Source organism: Echinops telfairi, unplaced genomic scaffold (assembly GCF_000313985.2).
Source record: "Echinops telfairi isolate 266 unplaced genomic scaffold, ASM31398v2 ScPeMD7_7469;HRSCAF=8507_1, whole genome shotgun sequence".
In the NCBI taxonomy this organism is placed as follows: domain Eukaryota; kingdom Metazoa; phylum Chordata; class Mammalia; order Afrosoricida; family Tenrecidae; genus Echinops; species Echinops telfairi.
Window position 1 is genome coordinate 70,694,689 of NW_022111373.1, and position 23,320 is coordinate 70,718,008.

Consider the following 23,320-nt stretch of genomic DNA (forward strand, 5'->3'; position numbering starts at 1 on the left):
CATGGCCCCCTGATGGTAGTGAACCATTTTAACAATCCGTGGTAATATTACCCAACAATAACTCAGACTTACTGATCTCCTAGTCTGTACGGAGTATAGTAAATGTTTTTACTGGCTGTTATCATCCCTATTTTACAGCTATGAGACTAAGGCTCAGAGGTTAGGGTCTTAAAACTCTAGGGTCTTAAAACTCTAGCAAGTGGCAGAGCCAGGATTTACAGCTGGCAGGCTGGCTCCAGGGTTCATTCTCTTTACTCTTCGACTCTGCTTACAGTAGGTTTGCAGAGGGTGATTAGTGGATGGATAACCCTTAAGGGAGGACCGGAGGAGCACAGCAGTAAGTGCACATCCGAAGTCATTTCACTTTGTGTCCCTTCCTCTCTCCTTAGCTAGCCGTGGCCCCCGAGGACCTAACGGACCTCTTCTCTCACTGCCTCAAGCATTGAAAGTGCACCCTCACCATGCTCGCTCTCTCTACCTTATCACCAGCCTTAACCCACACCTCAAGTCTATTCCTTATCCTCTAGGAATAACCAGCTCATTCATGGACTTACCCAATACTTCTCAGGTATCTACTATGCTATTCATAGTTGCCATCAAGTCAGTCTGTCTTTGCACTCCCCCCCTCCCCCTTAAAGTATAACAGGATGGAACACATCCTGATTCTCTTTATCAGTTGTGGCCCTAACTGTGGATTTAAATGGCTGATTTTTGGAAGTTTGTCACCAGGGACATCTCCACTGCGCATGAAGTCAATGGCTATCAAATCCCAGTTTCTCACATAGAAGGTGAGAGGGAGGCTGCTAACTGTAAGGTCAGTCGTTTGAAACCACCAACCACTTAGAGAGAGAGAGAGAGAGACTGACAGACAATCTGCTCCTTTAAAGATTTAGGGGTTCGGAAACTCACAGGGACAGCTCTACCCTGTCCTGTAGGGTTGCTACGAGTCAGCATCGAAACAATGGCAGTGAGTTTATGTGTGCTTGATTTTTAAATAGTGGATCAAGTAAACTCTAAACCTTTCCTGGCTTTTTTTATTTGGGAGAAATCTTCTGTCATCCCTAACCTAATTTACTGCCTCATGATTAATAATTGTTGAGTCTTCTGAAACAGTCAACTTGTGAATGAGTGACTTTCTGCAACTGTGGTAATTCATCAAACAGAAGAATTGTGTGTGTTGTTCATCAACTATATCATAGCTATGAATAAGGACCAGGTGTATCTGGTACCGCGGTATCTTTACATGGTGTACCTGGCACCATGGTGCCGAGAGATTAATGAATCTTAGTTGCTGTTCACCACCATAGCATTCCTCTTCTCCCACCACGTCCACTGCCCTCTCTTTGTGGGTACTGTCGAGTTGGTTCTGATGCAGAGGCCCTATGCACCAGAGTTAAGGAAGCCTTACCCAGGTCCCTCCCACCCTCACAGCTGTCAGGGGTGAGCCCATTTGTTGGAGCCACGGTGTCATCCCAACTAGTTGAGGGTCTTTCTCTTTGTACTCATCCTCTACTTTGCCCAGCACGATGCCCTTTTTTAGGAACTGATCGTTCCCAATAACATGTTCAAACTATGCCATCCTCATTTCTAAGCAGCATTCGAGACATGTACTTACTCCAAGACAGATACGTGTGTTCTTCTGTCAGCCCATGGTACTTTTAATATTCTTCATCTCTACACCATAATTCAAAGGCATATCACCTCTCCTTTGGCCTCTCATTACTTCGGGTTCCAGCTTCTCCCTGTGTGTGTGAGGTGGTGGAAAAGACCATGGCTTCTGTCATACACTTGATTTCTCAAAATGACCTCTTTGTTCTTTAACAGATCTTTTACAGAAAATTTACCCAATGTTATAATAGTACATCATCTGATTTCTTGATTGAAACTTCTGTGAACATTGGTTGTGGATCCATGAAAACGAAGTCCTTGACAAGTCCAGTCTTTTCTTTGTGTATCACAATTCTGTCTAGGGGTCCACTTGTGAGTATTTTTGTTTTGTCTATACTGAATTATAATCCATACCGAAGGCAGCGTAGTTTTACTCCTCATCAGTAAATGCTGTTTGAACAGCAACACAGAGAAGCCAGTCCTTCAAATCGACAGACAGGTGGTAGCGTACAGAACCCATTGTTCTCGGGGTCTCCCATCCACATACTAACCGGGCCAACTCCTGTCCGCTTCCAGGGTAGACAAGGCGGTGCGCACTCAGGGTGCATGGCTGTAGACCTCTTTGTAGCAGGAGGGGAAAGAAGCCTGTGGAAACAAGCTCCTGGGAAGCTTCGTGTGTTCCTGAGCTTAGGGGCCCAGGGGAGTGGGAGAACGCACTGCACAGGATTGGTGGTGAGGTCCGGAGTATATTGTTTTTCCTCCGTGCTGACCACAGGGGAAATCTGCCTACTTTGGAAATTCTAAGAAATACTGAATTCAATATTAAGTCTTTATTGTTTCTGTTTCTTGATATTAAAAAAAAAAAATAAATCCCTCAGAATGTCCCAGGACCACCGGGGTTTCTAGTCCAACCCCTTTAGTGACTTCCATTGGGGAAAGGTCTGGTGGTGCAGTGGTGACAAGTTGGGCTGCCCACTGCAAGGCCGGGAGCTGAAACCACCGGCCGCTCTGTGGGAGAAACATGAGGCTCTCTACTCCGGCAAAGAGTCACGGTGTCAGAAACCCCCGGGGCCAGTTCTACCCTGTGCTGTAGGGCCGCTGTGCGTCTGAATTGACCCCGTGCCAGGGAGAGCGTTTTGGGTTTTGAGTTTTGAGGAGCTTCTCTAGCACCCTTCCTCCCAGTGTCATTTGTAATCTTTGTAGTTTCCGCATTTCTAGCCATCAAGATAGGGACTGAATGAAGACCTGCAGGAATCTAGCTGTTTGGGGTGCTAGCTCACTACGCTGGCTTCTTGCACCTTGCTTTTCCACCCAAACGTAAGGACTTTAGAGCTGGTGGGGACGGCAGATCTTTTCTTATGTGGTTGACAAGAGTGTGGCACGCGTGCCACCGCATTCTCTCGCCATGCCCATGGCAGATAGTACTCAGTGATGACTGTATTTTTCCTGCGGGAAATAACAACCCTTAGAATCCACCTGAACATAGCATTCCAAGCTGCTGCTGCCGTGGCTTGGGTGACTGACGTGAGGTGAAACTTGTTAACCTATGACTTGTCACCTACCCAGACGCCTTCCATTTCCCGGTGGAGATGCAGAGCAGGCAGGGAGGATTTGCCCATCGCCACAGAGTTGGAACTAAGCTCCGCGTGTTCTGGGGCCTGGCACCTGTGTTCTTCCCACCGGTTTGTCTCCAATTCACTGTGGGCATAAAACCCCGGGAGCCAAGCCTGTTGGAACTGTGTCAAAGAAGATGCAGGGGCAGGTGAATAAGGCGCCCTCCCTCCTTTTCTGAGTACGGCACATGGTGTCTGTGTCTGCGTGTATGCAGCAGTTAGAAGTACTGTGTACACTGTGGTGTGACATCTGTGTGATGTCACACATAGTGTGATCTTTGCTGTTCCCAATTGGTAGTGTTGCTCGCCGGACATTTTTGGATGATAAAGGTATTGTGCGTTTTCGTTTAGCCCAAGAACTGAGAAGGTACCACCAAACCAGGTTCATGTTTCTGCGCTTGTCCTCACCTAGCCCGGGTCAGTCCTTGCAAAGGCCATCTGTGCCTAAGGCCAGTGGGTGGTGCATGTTGCTAGACCGATAAGTGCTTATCGTGGTTTGTGTGTGGCTATGTGGGTGGTTCTTAGACAGAGGGAAGAACAAAGTAACATGGAGGGACAGGCCAGCTGCAGGTAGTAGCCAGCAACATGTTGACCCCTTCCCTGGCAAGGACAAAGCGCCTCTATTGAGAAAAGCCTTTGCCGGTCGTGATGCTGTTTCTAAGGCAGAGCAGGGCTTCGCTGGGGGGAGGATGCCAGCATCTTGGGGTGAAGGTTTTCCCTTCTAGTCTGTTTGCAGGAGTGAATGGGCTTCTACAGAAAGAATAACTTTATGCCACATTTGCAAAGAGGCATTTACACCCATATTTTCACACACTCCCTTTATAAAGTAATGTGTATGCACGATGAGATGTAGTTAATTGAGATGGCCGTCCTGACCATAATCCCTTATGTGCTGAATTATAAATTAAACTCTGGCCTCTGTGCCGGGGCCTATAATCCCATTTTGGAAGAAGTTTTCTGTTGTGCTAATATACAGGATTCCTAACTCAAAACTCACTGTCTTGGAACCAGGCCCATGGATAGGGCAGAGTTAAACTGCCCCTGTGGGTTTCTGAGAAAGGTACTCTTTACGGGTGGAGAAGAGGGTTCAAACTGCTGACCTTATCGTTAGCAGCCCAGTGTGTAACCCACTCTGCCATGAGGGCTTGTAATGAGGGTGGGATTGAGTCACTGCTTTAGTGGAGGGTGCGAAACAAGTTACCACCCTTTGTTTCCTTGGGGCTATGGTCTGCTGAAAGACAAAAAGACACACCTGAAAGCCATTCCTTTGTGTATAAGAACCATCGCAGAAGCAGGGGCACAGAGAGAAACCGAAAGATCATTGGAAGTAGAGCACATTTGAGATCTCTCTCTGAAGTGATGGAGGCTGAGGCCAGAGGCACCAGAGGCTGTGGCAAGGGACCATGGGACAGAGCAAAGGACCCAGGCCGAGACCAGAGGCCGAGGCAAGGAGCCTATGAGACAGAAGAGGGAGCAGGGTAGAGACTGTGAGGCAGAGCGGCCGGCACGCTTCTTAGTCCATGAAGGGACCGTCTGGCTGAGGGGCCGAGGACTGGAGAGAGACTTGGCTGCTGACCATACTGTTTACAAATCCTGATTTGTGGTAACCTGTTACCTTCCCTGATGAGCCCTCATAGTGTGAGTTTTGTCTGCGAGTTCTGTGTCATCACTGCAATGCATTATGAAACTCAGCATCGAAGCAGAGTCCCCGGGGGAACGCTTGGTGGCAGAGTAGAAAAAGAAAGATGGAGAGTGGAGGCATGTCTGACCTGCCAGAGGAGGTCAGGTGTGCCCTCTGCACTGTGTCCCCCACATGGTAAGAAGTCACCCAGGAGAGCAAAACAATGGGAATCAGGGTGTCCCTTTTTTCTTGCCCACATCAAGTCCCACTCTAGAGGCAATCATGTTGTGTGCTGCCTAGTCAGCTCTGGCTCGTAGCCTAGGGGTTATTATAGATACGCACATTCACGCACACATCCAGGATTAGGGCATGCTGATTTTCCCTTTAAACAATAGGGCAGCGCATAGCTAGCTCATCCTTTGTTTAATCCGCCTAGTATAGCTGAAGAGTAAGGCCTTTGCAGTGTACGTAATAGAACGCTCCATTCCAAAGAAAGTTCATCCAATGGAATGCGGAAATGCCAGATATTTAAACTGAGAAGAGGATGTGGAATAAGAGGTGGTTGCTACTGTTACTTGACTGTTGGCGAAAGATGTTTAGCAGGGTTTTGTTGACCGTGCAAAGGCTGTGTGGATCATAACAAAGTACTGGAGACATTGCAGTGGACAGGACTCCTGGAGCACGCCTTTGTGCTCGTGCAGACCCTGTACGCAGACCGACAGGCAGTGGCTCAGGCTGAACAAGAGGACACTGTGATTGAAACATCAGAAGGGGTCCACACCTTACTGGTATCCTCCCACCATACTTAGTCTGTATGCTGAGCAAACAGTTGGAGAAGCTGGACTGTGTGAAGAAGAAAGGGGCATCCAGATGGAAGGGAGGCGCACAAACAACCTGTAGTATGCGGGTGACACCGCCTTGCTTGCTCAAAGTGAAGAGGGCCCAAAGAACGTATTCACGATAAAAGCAGAAGACTGCGGCTGCCAGTATGGACTACACCTCACCCTAAAGAAAACAAAACTCCTCACAACGGGACCAATAAACAGCACGGTGATAAAAAGAGAAACAATGGGAATTGCCAAGGCTTTCTTTTGGCTTGGAGCTACAATCAATGCCCATGGAGTCCAGAAGCACAGGTGCCCCTTCCAGGACGACGGTACCCTTCACCAAGCCACGGTGTTTGCAGTCAGCTCAGATGCCTGTGAAAGCTGGCGGTGAATGACCAAGACGACAGAACGGACGGATTTGGATGATGTCAGTGCTGAGGAGGAGTGTTGAACTGCCAGAAGAACAAACAAATCCCTAGTGAGGATGGAAAACTGTGTACTTGTACTTCAGACCAGTTATTGAGAAAGACCTGTCCCTGGAGAAAGACCTCCTGCTTGGTAGAGGGTCAGAGAAAAGAGATGAGATGAATGGACAGTGTGGCTGCCGCAGTGGACTCCAAGGTACCAGCAGTGAGGGTGACACAGGACTGGGCAGTGTTTTGTCCTGTTGTCTGAAACGTCACTGTGCCTTGGAACCGACTCGGTGGCACCTAACAATTCACTTAATTAGCCCCTTGTAGTTGAAGAATAAGGTGTGTTTAGGGTTTGCAATGAGCATCCTTACATCCTAAGTCTCTGCCTTTGTATGATATCAAAAGGATACACTTCTAGAACAATTGCAGTATTGTGTGAAATGAGTACAGCTCATCCTCCAAAGACTGTACATAATTTCTTGTGGAAAATGAAAGTCTCTCCCTGCAATGCATACAAATTAAATCCATTAACACCCTGTGATGTAATGGCACTGTAAGTGATTCAGAGTGCAGCCTGAGCCTGGGAACTTAGCCCTTTGGAGTGGTAGTACTAGTACGTTCCCTGTTTGAGGCATGCTCCCCTTGGGAGTTGACTATGCGCTCAGTACCCATTTATAGGTTTTTTTGTTTTTGTTTTCGTATCCTGATTTCAATAAAAGGCTCAAAGCACTTTAGGGACTAGTCTGGACCCTCCAGAGCTAGGAGTCTTAGATGCTGGCGCTCACCTGAGAGTACATTAGCCTGCAGTTTAAGCTGGCCGCCAGGAACTAACTTTTCTAGTTTGTACAGAGGGGCATGTTCAAGGTAATAGAGCTGGTAAGTGGCAGGGGCTACACTCAAACCCTGATCTTCACTGAATTAAGTGGGGAAGTCAGCAGAGCTATGAGATTTTCCTAGATGCTAGCATAACATTGCTTCTATGGAAGTTGTTTCCAATTTCTGCCTAGTGTGTGTTGATGTTCAGCTTAAAATCATGTATTTGTTGCTTTGCTTATTCCTGTAATTTGTTCTTGAGTCATTTGGGGGCTAGTTCCTAGAGAGTCTGTTATAGAGTCGTCCAGTAAGGGTTGGACAAGGTTAGTGGTTCAAACTCACTAGCCACTCTTCAGGAGAAGGATGAGACTCTCTGCTCCGCTAAAGATCTTACAGCCTCAGTAATCCTATCTCAGGTCACTGTGAGTTGGAATTGACTTGGTGGCAGTGGATTGGTTGGTTACACACACACACACACACACACACACACACCCCTTGAGGAAGGGTTTTGATGCACTTACGTGTTTTATTGTTAATAGCTTCTAGTCATCTAGTGCTTCTGCTGTGTGTGCCTTGTTTGAAAATTAATTCCTACCCCCCTTACAAATACAGCCTATCTAGAAAGTGGCATTCCAAATATCCTAATTGAAACTATTTTTTTCTGACAGTTTTATTGACATATGCTTCACATACCATAAAAGTTTAAACCTGAGAATTAACTTTGAATTACATTTTCTACACACTTTTTTGGGAAAGTTCTTTGTGTTTTCATTCATCTATTCTGGGAAGGTTTCTGTCCTTAGGAATTAGCTACAAGCATACTGTTACCTTTGCCTGATGGTTGGGGCAGGCACACCGGACAGAACTCTCTCTCCGCCCACACTCGTGAAGTACTGCTCTTGCCTTTGCTTTCTGAATGAGGAGCCTGACTAGGCCTTTGCTGATGGTCACAAAGTAGCCGAGCCAGTTAGAAACCCAGGCAGACTGAGTTGAAACCAGAGCGTTTACTGCCTCTGCCCTGTGATCTTGTGCTTTTAGTAAAGGTTTATTTAGTTTCCCAAAGACAAGTTAAGGATTAGAGCAGCAACTCTGCTCTTCGGCACCCACAGCCACTCTTTAGCCTGAACATGCCAAGCCTCAGGGTAGATGAGGCCTTAGACAACCACTGTGACTATTATTTCAAGTCCAAGTGATATAAATAAAGATAGTTACTCTGCATGGGAAAGGAATATTTTGGAGGTAGTTAATGTGCCCTTTGCAGAAGTTTCCCATAGCAAAATCAACATTGGAAATTTGGGGAAAGGGAAAGACTGTTTATTTTCATTGAACACAAGAGGAGTCTGTTCCTTTTGGGCTTCGTGCAGTCTGCTCCCATCGTTCCTTCCGAAGGTGAGGGATGGGAGCAGAGCTGTTCTCCTCCTAACATGCCCCACGATGTCAGACAGGACAGTTTTATGCTCATGGGTTTTGACAAGTCTCTATTGGCCTCAGCACCCTGTTTTTCTATGGTCTTCCCACCTCTTTGGTCCTTTTTCTACTTCTTTCTTCTTAGTTGATTCCAGAAATCTTTGTTTTGTTCAGGTGAACAGCTCTCTTGTTTGGCTTAATTTTGGGACATCTCCCCCCTAATGCTGACCGAGAAATATAATAGCAGACCAATTCTGATAAATGCTTTGTTCACATACTGTATGCGACTGCATATTTTCCATATAACACGTGCTTGTCAAATATGCACACAGACATAGAAGAGCACAAACTCATATAGGAAACAACATGCTAGGGGCTGGGTAGTTTGTCCCCCAACCTGTAGAAGGCACGTACTATTTGCGTTATGAAATGCCATATGTTGCTGAGTGTTCTGTTGTAAAGCTCCTGCCTTAGAAGGTTGACTTGCAGAACCATGTGGCAGGGTTGACTTTCAGAAGTTGTCTTCTGTTCCTTTTCTAGCTGGCCTGCTGCTGTGGCCCTGCCGGCTGCTCCTTATGCTGTGGCTGCTGCCCCAAGATCCGACAGTCCCGTGGCACCCGCTTCATGTACGCCCTCTACTTCATCCTCGTTGCTGTTTTGTGCTGCATCATGATGTCTGAAACCGTGTTCAAAATGATGAGAGAGCATGTGAGTCGGCCCGTCACCAGCCCTTCTTGTTTCTGTTGTTCGATTTGGGACACACTCACTTTGGTAGCTGGTACCCACCCGCCTCAGGAGCCCTTGGGCGAACACACTTGACTGCAGCTAACAAAAGTTGGGAATTTAAGTCCACCCAGGTGTGCCTTGGAAGAAATGCCTAGCAATTTACCTACTTCCATCAAAATAGCCACTGAAAACCCTACAAGCACAGCCCTACTTTGACCCAGACAGGGCCACCACGAGTCGGAGTTCCTTAGCCACTGGGCCTGCCCACCTCAGCATGGTTTGGGGTCTGTGAGCCTCCAAAGCTGCTTTCAGACTTCACTGCCAAGCAGGCAAACCAAAGGCTCGTTCGTTAGAAAGAGGATAGCTGTAATCTGATGCTGTATGCAGAGCATGTTAAATCTGAGGATTGTGTGCTCTGTCCAAGCGCTGTTAATAGCCATTCCCAATTAATGTAGTCTCTTCTTAAAAGCTTTTGTTCTTTTCCCGATCACAGGACAACAGCCAGTTTCTCAAGGGGCAGGTGTTACAGAAGTATTTGATTTGGCCTATATGGGAATTCTGGTAAATCTTAGGTAATCCCACGGACAGGGAGAAGTGGGCTGCTTTTCACCCCTCTGGTTAGAGCAGTTGTCGAGTGGGTGCCTTCAATGGTGAGAGCCGAGTTTCTGGCCTTTCCTTGGGCAGGCTGTGCTGGTAGGTGAAACTGATGGAGACACATAGGACCTCTTTCTGGGATTTTCTCCTTCTCCACAGTAGACTTCTTGATTCCCAAAGATTATAGCTGGATGTGTTGGGCATGTGGAAGAGCTCAAGGAATAGCACCGTTATCCCCTTTTCAGATTCTGAACCAACTGGGAAGAAGGCTAGAACGGAGGTAAAACAATGTGACTCAGATCTGTAGGGAGGTGCACTTCCCACAGTAAACCAGTCCTGTCTACCCAGCCACCAGGCCTGCAAGAGTGGAAGCCATCTTCCCTGAGGACAGTCCTCATGCCAGGGCAACAGGGAGAGGAAAGGCTAGGTATAGAAACCCCTTTTCTCCTCACACACTCAGCATTCGGTACTCCATCGTCTGAGGGCAGAATGAGTGAGGTTTAGATGTGGAGCGGGTCCAGGAGCACTGTTCTAATAGAGAACTTCAGGAAGGGCAGTTGTGAGCAGGGGTTCCTCCTCAGCCGTACACCGAAACTGACTATTTTACATTGGAGTATACGCAAGGACTTCAAAACAACCACTTTGTTAAAAGGACTAGATACCTTCTTATCCATTGGTTAAAAGTAGGCCCTTTGCATGGGGAGGAGACGAGCCAGTCAGGGTGCAGGGTAGCAATGATGAAACATACAACTCTCTTCTAGTTATTTAATGCTTCCTCCACCCCACTATCATGATCCAAATTCTACCCTACAAATCTGGCTAGACCAGAGGATGTACACTGGTACAGATAAGGACTGGAAACACAGGGAATCCAGAATAATGAGGACCATTAATGAGAGTAGTGATACCAGGAGGGTAAGGGGAAGGTGGGGTACAAAGAGGGAACTGATCACAGGGATCTATATATAACCCCCCTACAACCGAAAAGTAGGGGAAGGGAGATGTCAGACAGTTTAAGACATGACAAAATAATAATAATTTATAAATTATTGGGGGTTGGTGAGGGAGGGGGGGAATGAGGAGCTCATACCAAGGGCTCAAGTAGAAGGAAAGTGTTTTGAGAATGATGATGGCAACAAATGCAAACATGTGCTTGACACAGTGGATGGATGGATAGATTGTGCTAAGAGTTGTACGAGCCCCCAATAAAATTATTTTAAAAAAGAACCAAAAACAGGGGGGGAAAAAGTAGGCCCTTTGAGAGCTTCTGCTGGGTAATGCTTTGAGAATGGTCTCCCAGCACACTCATACACAGTGTGTCCTTTTATGTCTGCCTGCCTGCCTCAGCACAGTGTTTCAGGGTCCCCCGTGCCATAGCATGGGTCAGCACTCATTTCCCGTGATGGCAGAGCAATGCGATTCCCATTTCTTTATGACCGAGGAGTAATAAATGCCATGTTTGTTTCCCATTCACCAGCTGATGGGCATTTGGATTGCCGCCTTGTGTCTCTTGTGAACAGTGCTGCAGTGAACATTGGTGCACAGTGTCTGCTTAAATTCGTGATTTAGTTCTATCACCAGGAGTGGAATTACTGGCACATGTACCAAGCCTGTGTTTAACTCCTTGAGGAACAATAGTGATTATTTTTAATAGCTAATATTTATCGGGTGATGTCATGCACCAGGCGCTATTCTGAGCATTTCCCTGTATCACATCATGTAATGACCATTCGCTCACCTGAGCCGCAGGTGCTATCATTAAACCTGGACTACAAATGAGGAAACTGAGCATGGAGTCCCTTAAGCACCTTGCCTGAGTGATAGTTGAGATTTGAACCCCAGCTGAATGTGTTCTTAGCACCGAGGCTGTGTAGGTGGAGAGAAGAAAAAAGAACAAGGATACGGATGGTCTATTAGGAGAACAGAGGGGAGCTACCATTAGGGTGCAGTGCTGTGACCGATTCTGGGAATGATGGGAAACCAGGAGCCTTGAGCAGGAGGTTGTCATCCTGGAAACAGGGAGATGTGTGGTGGGAGGTGAACCCAACAGTGGTGTGTGTGTGTGTGCAGGATGACACAACTCTGAGAGCCATTTAGGGGAGGGAGTGAAGAAGGAGCCCCAGCACTATAGAGACTCTCTTAAACATTTCTTTGATGGTCCCCTGAATGTACTTATTTAAAACTGAGCTCCCTGCATAGGGAATGAGGTGCATGTGGGCGAAACCAATCCTTTTCCAGTCTTAGGGCCCTACAGGGAGCTGGCCAGATGGTCACAAAGTCAGCTTGTTCCATGGGCTATAGAATAGAGGCTGACCTCATCCCTGGCCGGGGCTTGAGAGCGGGTGTTGAAAGGTCCCCTTGTGGGGACTCACGCTGGGCCTCTCCCTCTCTTTGTTGGCCTGTGGAAATGTGAGAGATGTGATTGGAAGAGGAGAAAGAACTGCACGTTTGTGAGGACCCGGCGGGAGTGGGGAATTGTTGCCCACCCAGCATTCTCGCCTTTCTCTGCCATGCAAGGAGCCTTCTGGCCAGAGGCACGTGGGCTGTGGTATGTGGGTTAAGAACACCAGGCAGCTCCCCTCTGTTTTTCTTTGTTTCTACATGCGCCTGTGGTTAAGGGGGAAGAGAAGTAGGGCCAAGCTTTGCCCGCTCCTTCTCGCTTTCCCGGAGAACTTTAGCTCAGAGGAAGCTCTCCAGTGCCGGCCTTCTGCCTTCTTGGAGCCATTTTCCCATCTCAAAAGTCTTGGAGCACTTTTATTACGGGTCTTGTTTATCATTAGCCATGTAATCCAAGCAGACACAGTCTTGCTGTCTGATGTCTGGAGAAATTAAAAATCCATTTAAGAATGTGAGCTCCAAGGAAGGAAGGAGAAGGGGAGGGCCCGGGTGCAGTGTGAAGAGGGGGAGGAGAGGCTTAAGCCTCCCGACCAGCACCACTCAATCACGGTGGGATCGCTCTGCTTGATGGCACGTGAGAATACGTTCTGCTTTGGCAGCCTGGCAAGCTGCACAAGTACTCTGGGACAGAGGAGAAAGGTAGGCCTTTTGTATTTCCTGCACCAGGACTCACAGAATTCAGGGTCTCTAAAACCAAAACTGCACCGGGGAAGGAAGGTGGGTGACTGTGGGACACAGGCCTTCTTCCCTGAGAGCTCAGCGTCCCAGGCAGAGGCGGGGCAAGCCTTACATAGTCCTGGCCCGCAAATCTGAGATTCAGCTTCTTTAGCATACCATCCTCTTGGTCCCACACAATCAAAAAACCAAAACTCACTGCCATCCAGTCCGTGCCGACACACAGCGACCCCATAGCACAGGGTAGAACTGCCCCCGTGGGTTTCTGAAACTGTGCCTCGTGGTGCTGCTTTCAAGCTGCTGACTCTGGCTTTCGCAGCCCCATGCAGAACTGCTACCCCACAGGGCTGTGCCAATTCATTGAGATGATGGAGTCTTTTGCATTTTATTTTCTCCAGAAGCCACACACATCATAAGCAACATGGTGAAATTATTTGTCGTGTACATGGTGTGTGGAAAGAATTCTAATCAAGGAAGACTGATTAGTATTGTCATCGCTAATGTCATTGCTAATTAACTTTAAATTTTGAATGACTTTTTGTATTGAGCAGTGAGACTACCATGATCTTAAATTTGGTGGTGATCTTTTTTGTTTCATGAAACCTTTTTTTTTTTTTTTGGTTGGGGTAAACTTACTTCATCTCTTCTGGAAATGGGCTCACTTTTCCTTATATATAATTTGTTGCCTGCGGGTTGGGTTATAGTTTTCCTCTGAATGGGTGGTAATCCACATGTTGAGATTGCTAACTGTGGATTTGAGCTCTTAGAACAAAAATAGTGATTACGTGCCCCTCAGAAAGTATTGTTAAACCTTTTTCATTAACATCAAAGGGTGAGGCTATTTCACACTTTCTTAATCAACATCAAAGGGTGAGGCTATTGCTTGCTGGCATGGCCTCCATCCGTCTTGGTCTGTACACTTTGAAGGCAGTGTCTCCATTTCTCTCACCCTCCCTGAAGAATGCTAGACTCTCTGATTTACACCATCTCCGGTTGGCACTTGTGGCATCCTCAGGACTCAGATTGGCTGTAGGATGGATGGGGTAAGGTTTCCCAACTAGTTCTCATAGGACAGACCTTGTTGTGCTTGAAGAATGGACAGGTGCATTAATGTCAGGGCTCAACTTCCCTGGCCTTTTTTTCACCAATGCAGTTTTCAGTTTTCTTAAAACTTCTTTCTAATAAGCCCCTGTGATCATCCTGTGTCCTTGAAGAAAATGTATAAGGGGTATCCCTTTGGGATCCCCCCAAACACTCACCGTAATCTTATTGGCAGACGTCTCTGTTGTGAACTTAACTAGCCCAGCAGATCCATCCCTTTGGAAGCCACTGTTTTGATTGGACTTGATTTTTAAAAAGGCGCCATACCGAGCCAGAGACAAGAGAATAACGGAGAGAACTTGTCTGCAAGCATCTGCTCATCACAGACACATGTTTACACAGGGTTCATTGGAATAACTCCGTGCAGGTGTGGACTGGATCCCTAATGGCAATCGCCCTGCACTTGTGTGTGTCTGTACATGTGTGTTTGCATATATTTATTCCACATATACCAGGGGGCTTCAGAAAGTTTGTGGGATAATGGAATCAGAAGATAAATGTTGTTTCTCAAGTCTTTTTACTATTCAAAATTGTCAACAGTAGAAGGAGAAAGAAGAACGAGTAACAATGAAAGCAAACTCTTCATGCATATTAGCAGTCCAGACAAAGAGGATAAATTGTCTTAAATCATGCTCTCTATTTTACTCCTTGGGGTTAGAAGCTCAGGGACAAAATCATGATTAAAGGGTTTATGAAGGAAGTCAACAAGTTGTAATGCCAGTGAGAAATGCTCAGGGTAGCTGTTTACCAGGACATGTTACAGAGTTTCAAGTCTGTGAATCAATGCCCAAATGGGCACACCACTTTCCTGTAAGCCTTAATCTAATAAAGGTGTTCAGGTCAAGCTCTGTAGGTCAGCAAACCTAGCTCCCTGAATTAAGTGCATGGAGGCGCTCAGCTCCACTTTCGGGAGTCAGTAGCACAGGTTCCTGAATAAAGTACCTGGAGCTGTGTGTCTCGACCCCTTTGGGGGTCAAATGACCCTTTCACAAGGGTCACCCGATTCATCACAGTAGCAAAATTACAGTGATGAAGTCGCAATGAAAATACTTTTATGGTTGGAGGGGTCAACACAACATGAGGAGCTATATTAAAGAGTTGCTGCATTAGGAAGGTTGAGAAGCACTGGCCTAGAGGTACACCACTCTGCTAGCCGGCCTCCAGTACAGAAGCAGTCTTTTTAACTTGCTCCTTGGGCTGAAAGTCTGTCTCTCCCTCTCTTCTGTGCTCTGCCTCTGGCTTTGCTGCTGCTTCTCTGGTGTTATAGGTGCCTTCTGGATACAGGAGGTTCACCAGGCAGGGATCTCAGGTCCAGAGGATGCACTCCACTGCTGGTTTTATTTTGTATATGTCAGGATGCCATCCCAGGGAAACCTGTTCACAATTACTCACAGGTGAATCCTATCTGACCTTCCACCACCTTCTTACCAGACCCACGCAGGGAAAGGCGGTTTGGTGGGAGTTCGAAGAGCCACAGTACATAATTCACTGCCCCTGCAGCGTATATAGAAGTAGATAAAGAAGGTTTGGGATCATATGTATATCCAGCCACGCTCAAGGCCACATTTCATATCTTGTTACCCATCACCTGAAACAGTTAGGCTTCTCAGAAATCTTCAACTGCCAGCACGGCAGCCTCACATTCACGTTCCCTTCTCTCAGGATCTCATCGCACCGTTGCTCCTGCCCTACAGAGAGGGAAGGATAGCTAGCCTCTTAGATGAGGGGTTTTCAAATAGTTTGTGGAAAGAAAGAGAATGAGACAATAGTGGATTTTTTCCAGAAACGTTTTGAAACCCCATCCATACACAGTCTGTATTTGCCCAGATTTCTAGCATCCCTCCTACCCTCTTTTTCCTACCAACCCAGCTCAAAGCGTGGCATGCCATCTAAGCTACTGTGTTCAAATGGCTTCTCTCTCCTGGTCCCTTAAACTCTGCTCTCTGCCTTCTGGACCCTTTGCTCCTCCGGGATGCTCATTCACTGTGGCTTTGAAGATTCCTACGTGTGCAGCTGCTTGCCCCGGCACCATTTTCTCAGGACAGTGCCCTGCGTGGACAGTACCAGACTTGATTATCCCCACTGTCCATTGTGTAGAGTCACTTCTGACGGCACACTTACCCCAGGCCGGCCGTAAACGTGCATACTGTGTTTCCCCTCTGCATGGCGCTGCAGTCAGTCACATCTTAGCCATCCCAGGCTCTTCCATGTCACTTTCCCAGGCCCTGTATTGGATTTTGGCTATTCCTGAATGTCCCCAGCTTCACACAGTTATTCCCGCATGCAGTTCATAATCTCATGATTAAGCGAAGGATGCCAACCCTTACTTGTATGTCTCCTCAATGAGACCCCGTTTTCTCATGCCGGATGACCACACCCTAGAGACTATAGAAGCATACCGAAGCTACTTTTCATGGAAATGCCTTTGATTTCAAAAACCTCTCCATCCGTTCCTTTTTTAATCAGTTCACAGTGACCTTTGACAGAACTTACAGCAGTTGTCAGAGTTGATAGAGCTTTTGGTCCACAGTGTGTGAGCCTTTGAAGTTTGGTAGATGAAACACTTTGTTTTCTACTTTTAACTCCGCGAATATGAAGGCATGCTTGTGTGACTGGTTTGTGGGACAGCTTCCCTATGTTAGTTAGGGAGATGGGGGAAAAAAACACAAGAAAACTGCTCTTCACTCAAATCTGGTTAACGAGACGAGGCCCGCAGCGAAGGAGGCAGCCGCATTTTGGGGAGTGTTCTGCCTTGGTTTGAACTGCAGCTAGGATGCCGTGTTGAATGTTATTCAGAGGAAGTAATGATCTATTTTAGGGTATAATTCGGGTAAAATGTCAGACCTTTCTACGTGGAAGCGTCCTTCATGGTGATCCTACGTAACACCTCACTTGACGGGTGAGAGGATGTGGCCACTGGAAGGAAGTGGCTTGTCTGAGGCTGACTCTGGTCAGAGCTGGGGCTAGGCTCAAGGCCGGGTCATCTGTCCAGAGCCTTTTCTGCTCAAATTCCTGACTCGGTTTGGGTGTTAGGCAGATGCCATGACAAGACCCCTGGACAACATATCCCGACTCCTCAACTTTTCTACTGGGAGGCAGGTGTGCATTGCGCGAGGAGGAGCGTTGATCTGGAGACAGAATTACGTCGGTCCTCCAGCAGCACTGTTAGCTCATCTTCCCCACGGCCTCCTGCCTGCTGCGGAGGCCAGGAGCTGGACTCCAGGGCGACTGTTAGCCTGCAGTAGCAGAGAGGGGCCAGTAGACTCCTAGTATTTATTTATTCATTGACTTTGCATGTAAAAATTGAACCTGCCCTCAGACCAGACAGGGTTGGGTATCGCCATCTTTTCAAAACAAACAAACACCATCAATGAAAAATACAGTTTGATCCAGCATTCTCTACCACTTGTTTGTCCCCGTGTGGACGAGCAGATGTGGCTCCAGAGTCTGGCACTTATTTTAACTGTGGTGCCCACTTGGTGACTGTGGGGAGGAGCTTGTGCCGGTGACCCAGCATCAAGTGCTGTTGGTAGGAGCCAACTAGAACTCTCTAGCCTTAGCTGGCTTTAAAGTAAGTAATAGATTAACAACAACAAACTATTCAAACTATTGCTGACCCATTTCTTTGATTCTAGCCTTTCCCTTTTTTCCAGCTGAGATATAAAAGTTCTCTGTCTGAACAGCAACTACCAAGTGTAGTGAGAAGTAAGCTTCTGAGGTAAAGATTGGGTTTGTGGTGTTGAATCGCTAACCCCTTGTAGAACACAGGGAAATGGATGCCAAGATGGGGAGCCTTGTAACCCTGGGTCTCTGCCCCTGTGCTCTGGGGACACGTGCTTCTATAGACAGTTTAATCTTTGGTCTAAATTCCATGCAGACATAGCATCATATGTGAGAAAGCAAGTATCTACAACCTCCCCTCCCTGACTCCTCTCTGCTTAGGACTCACGCTTCCACACCCAAGTGAATGCTGGAAAATAGCGGTGGGAACCGGTTTTGTACTGGAGGCAGCAGTTTGAACTAATGGAGACCCTGCTGAGAACCTTTTTTTTTTTTTTTGAGTCTGAACCAAGGACAAAGGGATTTGATCCTAGTCCAGTAATAATGCGCTTGCCAGGAGCCAGAAAGTAAGAAACAATAGTGACTGTCCTTGATCTGTGAGTATCTGTGCCTCAGACGCTTTGGGGGGGCTGCAGATGTTGACTGGATCTGTTTCAGGATCGATTTGACCGTGGGAGGGTGGATGAGAAGTTTCCTAATGCCCTTCTCTTCAATCATCAAAAGCGTCTGGTAAGCAACTGCTCACAGACGGGGCCTTGGCGCACCCAGCAGATAAAGAGAACGCACGCCGCAAGCTTACAGTTGGAAGTAGACAGTCCCAGGATAAACAGAGCCAGGCGGAACCGACGAATGGCACAACACAAAACGAGCTGAGATAAGGAAGCCTCAAAAGCTGGGCAGAGGGACAAAGCCTTAGGATTGGGGCTGACTGAATCACTGCCCTCTTGACAGGTTGAATGAAAGGCGATCCTATTTTAACGCAGTGAAGCCGTGATATGAGTTCATTCTTTTTAACAGTTTCAAATCGCATCATTTATTCAACTGTGGGCGCCAAGCCCTAGTCTAACATATAGCCCTGTCCTCAGGGAGCTGGGCCTCACATGCAGTGGGAAGTTTGTAGAGAAGGGACTTTGAACGTTGAGACAAACATGCGTGCACACTTGTCTGAAAGCTGAAATGGCGTGGACTCCGTTAGCTAGTCAGAGACAGTGGGTCTGTTTACCTTGACCTCTGTGGACTTTCGGGGTCGTCTCTAGAACTGGGACTTCCCCTCATCTTTGCCTGGAGACAGGGCTGGGGCGAGGGGACTTGAGTGCCCCCTCCTGCAGGGTTGAGGAGAATCACAAGGACCTGGGTAGTATGGGGGTGTGGTTTTGAAATTTCAGCGAGACGTTCTACAGTCTTAAAATAAGTCTTAAAATGATCTTTTGATGAGCTGGCTTTCATCAGCATGGTTTTATTTTTGGTTTCACAGACTGTGTTTGTGTAACAGATGTGGAAAAATTTTTTTTTCAGTTAGAGCAATTGAGGGCTCCTGACCCACAGGGAAGAGTGGGAAGTTCACAGCCATGTTTTCATTCCCTCCGCAGCTCCCCCAACACAGGGTTTTTGGTTTTGTTTTTACAGCAAGATAAATTCACATTCCTAATTTGCTGCCCTAAAAACAGCATTCAGAAGATAGACTGAGTCTTACTTAAAGCCCAGGTTCTAGCTCAGGACAGCATGAAGCGCTCTGGGAGGGAGTCCTGGCAACCTGCAAGGCATGAAGCCCTCCCAGCCATGCCATGGGAGCAAGGGTGGCCCTCTGCCTCCTTAAAGATCTGCAGCCTCAGAAACCCCTGGGGCAGCTCTGCTCTTTCCAGCAGGGTTGATCTTAGTCTGAATGGATGCCATAACCATGGCAAAGGGTTTGCCACCTTTAAAAGCACTCTGGAGAAGGCTGGGTGGGAAGGTTAGCGCACAGAGCCAGGGAACCCAGAAGACAAACCAAACAGTCTCTTGGTCTGCCTTTGGGATGGCAGTGAGGGGTCAGTGGTAGGAGTCTCACCTGCCACACTGGAGTCTGGGGTGCAGCTTCTGCCCAGAGCACCTCATGGGTAGCCACCCCCTGCGGCTGGAGGCTTGCGTATTGCTACGATATTGCTAACAGGTTTCAGTGAAGCTTCCAAGTGAAGACAGACTAACTAGGAAGAAAGGCCCGGAGATCTACTTCTAAAATCAGGCTGTAAAACTAAAAACTGCCTGGAAAAACAGAGGTCCAATCTGCACAATCGTGGGGATGGTGCAGGGCCAACCAGGGATTTGTCCCTCTTGTTGGCAGCTAACCACTGCAGCAGCTCTCTGCCACTCCTTTTGGCTTTTGATCTGTGGAGTAAGTTATCACTGGTTGTCATTTGTCTTTGAAATGCTAATTTGTCCTTGCACAGTTAACAGCTCAGCACAGCTCCTTAACACAGCTTCCTGTTAGATGGAGGGTAGGCAAACTTTTCTTGTAAGGGTCCCGCTAGTAAAACAATTTGGGCTTCAGGGGCCTTTTGGTCTCTGTGGCAACTCTTGGCCTCTGCCATTGTACTATGAAAGAACCCTTCAGCAGTTTGTCAACAAATGAGAGTGGCAATGTTCCAGTAAAACTTTATTTACATAAAGGCTGCTGGGCGATATTGACTTGCTAGATCTACCCTTCAGGGGCATTACACAGTTACAGGCTTTCATTCTTTTCTTCTCCCAAGAGAGAGCTTCCATGCCCTAACCTGTGTGTTGAAAGTGACCAGAATTCTTGCTGAAATTTCAGGTAACAGGTATGTGTGAACCACATCTGGTAGACTCTCAGCTACTGCCATCAAGTCAATTCCGACTCATAAGGACCCAATAGGACAGAGAGAACCACTCTGTAGACTTTTCAAGTCTGTAGCTCGCTGTGGGAACAGAGCCTCATTGCCCTCCATGGAGACCTTGGAGTTCATAGCCCAATGGTTAGCCCGCAGCAGCAGCAGGGCCCCTTCCTCAGCTGTTGGGGACTCTCAATTCCACATCTGAGGTCAAACAGGAGAGGTGCTGGGACCAGAACCTGAAGGTCTGTCACTGCCTGGTAATTAGTACTAGGCCTGGGGAATAAGTAACTAGGGTTCTCAGAATCCCGTGCATGTAGCTATGGTGGAATTTTATCTTAATATGGTGACTTCGGTTCTAAAGTTCCATATAAAAGAAAAATTGTAAGTACTCAAAATAATCGTAAAAGTACTTGAAGTAAAGCAAAGTATAGCACACTTGAGTTTGTGTATCTAACACTGCACTAGGAAGGAAGACTCAGCAATAGCATGGATGGTACGAAAGTGGTGTGGAGGCCACATCTGACCTCCCGACTTCACCCGGAGGACCGCCAGCCCAAGACTGGTGCCTTTGAGGCTGAGGTCAGACAGGCCTCCACTCTCCGCCCTTCTGTACCCTCCTCCTCCCTCCCACAGCACTCTCCCTTCTCCCTGCTGAGTCCCATGAGGACACATGCTCTCTTGATGGTCACAGAGTCCCATTCCTGCTTCTGAGATGGTGCACTTTATACCAACTGACCAGTCCCCAGGGCACGTATCATAGTCCTCTCTCCCTAATTTGCATGTTCTCATCCAGTTATCTGATGGGAGTTACGGAGACTATGGATAGAAGAGCCATAGCAAGTAATCCAGTGCACTGCAGATGGTGATCTGGTTTATTCACCTGCTTGTCATCCCATAGCCTAGTACAGTACCTGTACATAGTAGCTTCTGAATAAGTTAGTGAATGATCAAGCCTTGTGCTGTAATATATAAGGAAGGTTAAAAATGTGTGGGGACATCGCATGCTTTCCCATTAAATTTTGAAGGCCCCCCCCCATATGTGTATCATCGTATAATGTAATATATAAACCAAAAATCCAACTCACTGCCATTGAGTCAATTCTGACTCATAGTGACCCTATAGGACAGGGTATAACTGCCCCTGTGGGTTTCTGAGACTGTCACTCTTTATAGGAGTAGAAAGCCTCATCCTGCGGAATGGCTGGTGCTTTCAAACTGCTGACTTTTCAGTTAGCAACCCAATGTGTTACCACTATACCATCCAGGTTCCTAATATTGTCTATAATGTGTAATAAAGAATATACAAAGAAAACTGTAATGGTACTATTTTATACAATCACTTAAGGAAGAAAGTAGTGCATTTTTAATTGAATTTGTATGTAATCCCTCAGTACATTGAAGATCTAGATGTTACAGAAGTAAAATTGTTGATTTGGGACTCCTTTAGACTCTGAGGGAACCCTGGTGGCATAATGCATGAGGAGTTGGACTGCTGACTACAAGGTTGATGGTTTGAGCCCACTAGCTACTCCTCAAGAGAAAGATGAGGCTTTCTGCTTCCTTGCCTCAGAAACCCTAGCACACAATTCTGTACTGCTCTATATGTTGATTCAGTGGCGGTGGGCGGCGGTGGGTGATAGACTCTCAGATACTTCCTCCCTCTAATGAGTAGTCAGAAGAGAGAGATCTACCTGTTTCGGTACTTACCCCTCTTACATGAGAAAGTCTCAGCCGCTCCATGTTCAGGAGAACTCTTTCAATCTGCCTTGTTCATGTCAGAGCCACAGACCCTATGTTTAGTGAGGGACAATAATGATGTTTTCTCAAATGAAGCTCAGACCTCTTTAATTTGTGGTATGTTACCTGTGTGGTTAGAAGCAGATTTGGGCCTTGGTCTCAGTGTCTCCCCACCCCCACCCCCACCTGCCCTTCCAAATTACCAAGCATGATGTCCTTCGCCAGTGATTGGTCTCTCCTGACAACCAAAGTCCGTGAGATACAGTCTCATCATCCTTGCCTCTAAGGAGAATTCTGGCTGTACTTCTAAGGCAGATGTTTGTTCTTTTGACAATCCATGGTACTTTCAATATTCCTTGTCAGCCAGTTTCATGTAATGCTCTAGGAATGTGGCATGATGGCATGTAAGGAAGCAAACAAACAAAAAAGCTTTGCTAGCACCCCGTTTCTCATCTCTCCCAAGCAGCCATCTACATGATGGCATACGTTCTAGTCTTCTTCCTCTTTATCTCTGTTGGACCCACTCTCCAAGACTGTGCTGCCCTTCTGAGTTTGTCTCATCTCGGCTCCTGACCAAGCAGACACACAGCTTTTCTGTTATTTCTCTCTAGTCTTCTTGGGGAGAAAAGAGACCCCAAATTCAAGTGCAGTTTGCAAAGATTTGTTTTTTAAGTCTTCTTTAGGAAGACACAGAGAAATGCGCATCATCCACATGAGGGAGACCATGCAGGCCTCCAGGGATTCACAGACATGAGGCCACTTAAATAGGAGACGGAGACCAAGAGCTGTGGTAGTGCCTGGCCCCTGGCTGAAAGCTCTGTGTAGGTGCCAGACAGCCCCCAGTTTCCATTGAGTTGGTTCCAATTCCTTGTGATGCCCAGTGTGTCAGCGGAGAAGGGCGCACCCTTTATGAGGTTTTCTTTTTCTTTATTGTTATATAGAAAACAAACAAGTCCACAGCCATTGAGTGATCTCAGCTCACCCAGCCTTATCGCACAGGAGAGAACCGCTCTTCGTAGGGTTTCCACGGTTGTAAATCTTTACGGCGCGCCTCGTAGGGTTTCCACGGTTGTAAATCTGTACGGAAGCAGGTGGTCACAGTTGACTTAAGTCACTCAGCATAATGTTTCTAGGTTCATTCATGTCATAACATGCATCAAGACCCCATTTCTCCTCATGGAGTCATGTCTTGCAACCCAGGGTTTTCAGTGGCTGACTTCTGGAAGTCATAACTCTTTCTTGCGGTGACTCTGAGTGGACTCCCTCCAACATTTTGGTTATCAGCCAAGCATGCTGACCTCACATCATGCAAATACTCCATATGCTGGATTGTAGCCTCAAAATTATTTGACCTAGCTCCCTCTCTTAAAAAAAGAAAAGGAACTGAGAATTTTAA

General features: G+C 47.1%; 1 protein-coding gene across 1 annotated transcript in view; it reads left to right on the top strand.

Annotated features, from left to right (window-relative positions):
- The first annotated feature begins 700 nt into the window (after positions 1–700).
- SERINC5 (serine incorporator 5) overlaps positions 701–23,320 on the top strand; it is a 64,302-nt gene continuing 41,682 nt past the window's right edge. Inside the window, exons 1-3 of the mRNA XM_013004901.2 lie at positions 701–788; positions 5,467–5,630; positions 8,843–9,010. Coding sequence (XP_012860355.1) covers positions 701–788; positions 5,467–5,630; positions 8,843–9,010 — 420 coding nt within the window. The remainder of the gene's footprint in view (positions 789–5,466; positions 5,631–8,842; positions 9,011–23,320) is intronic.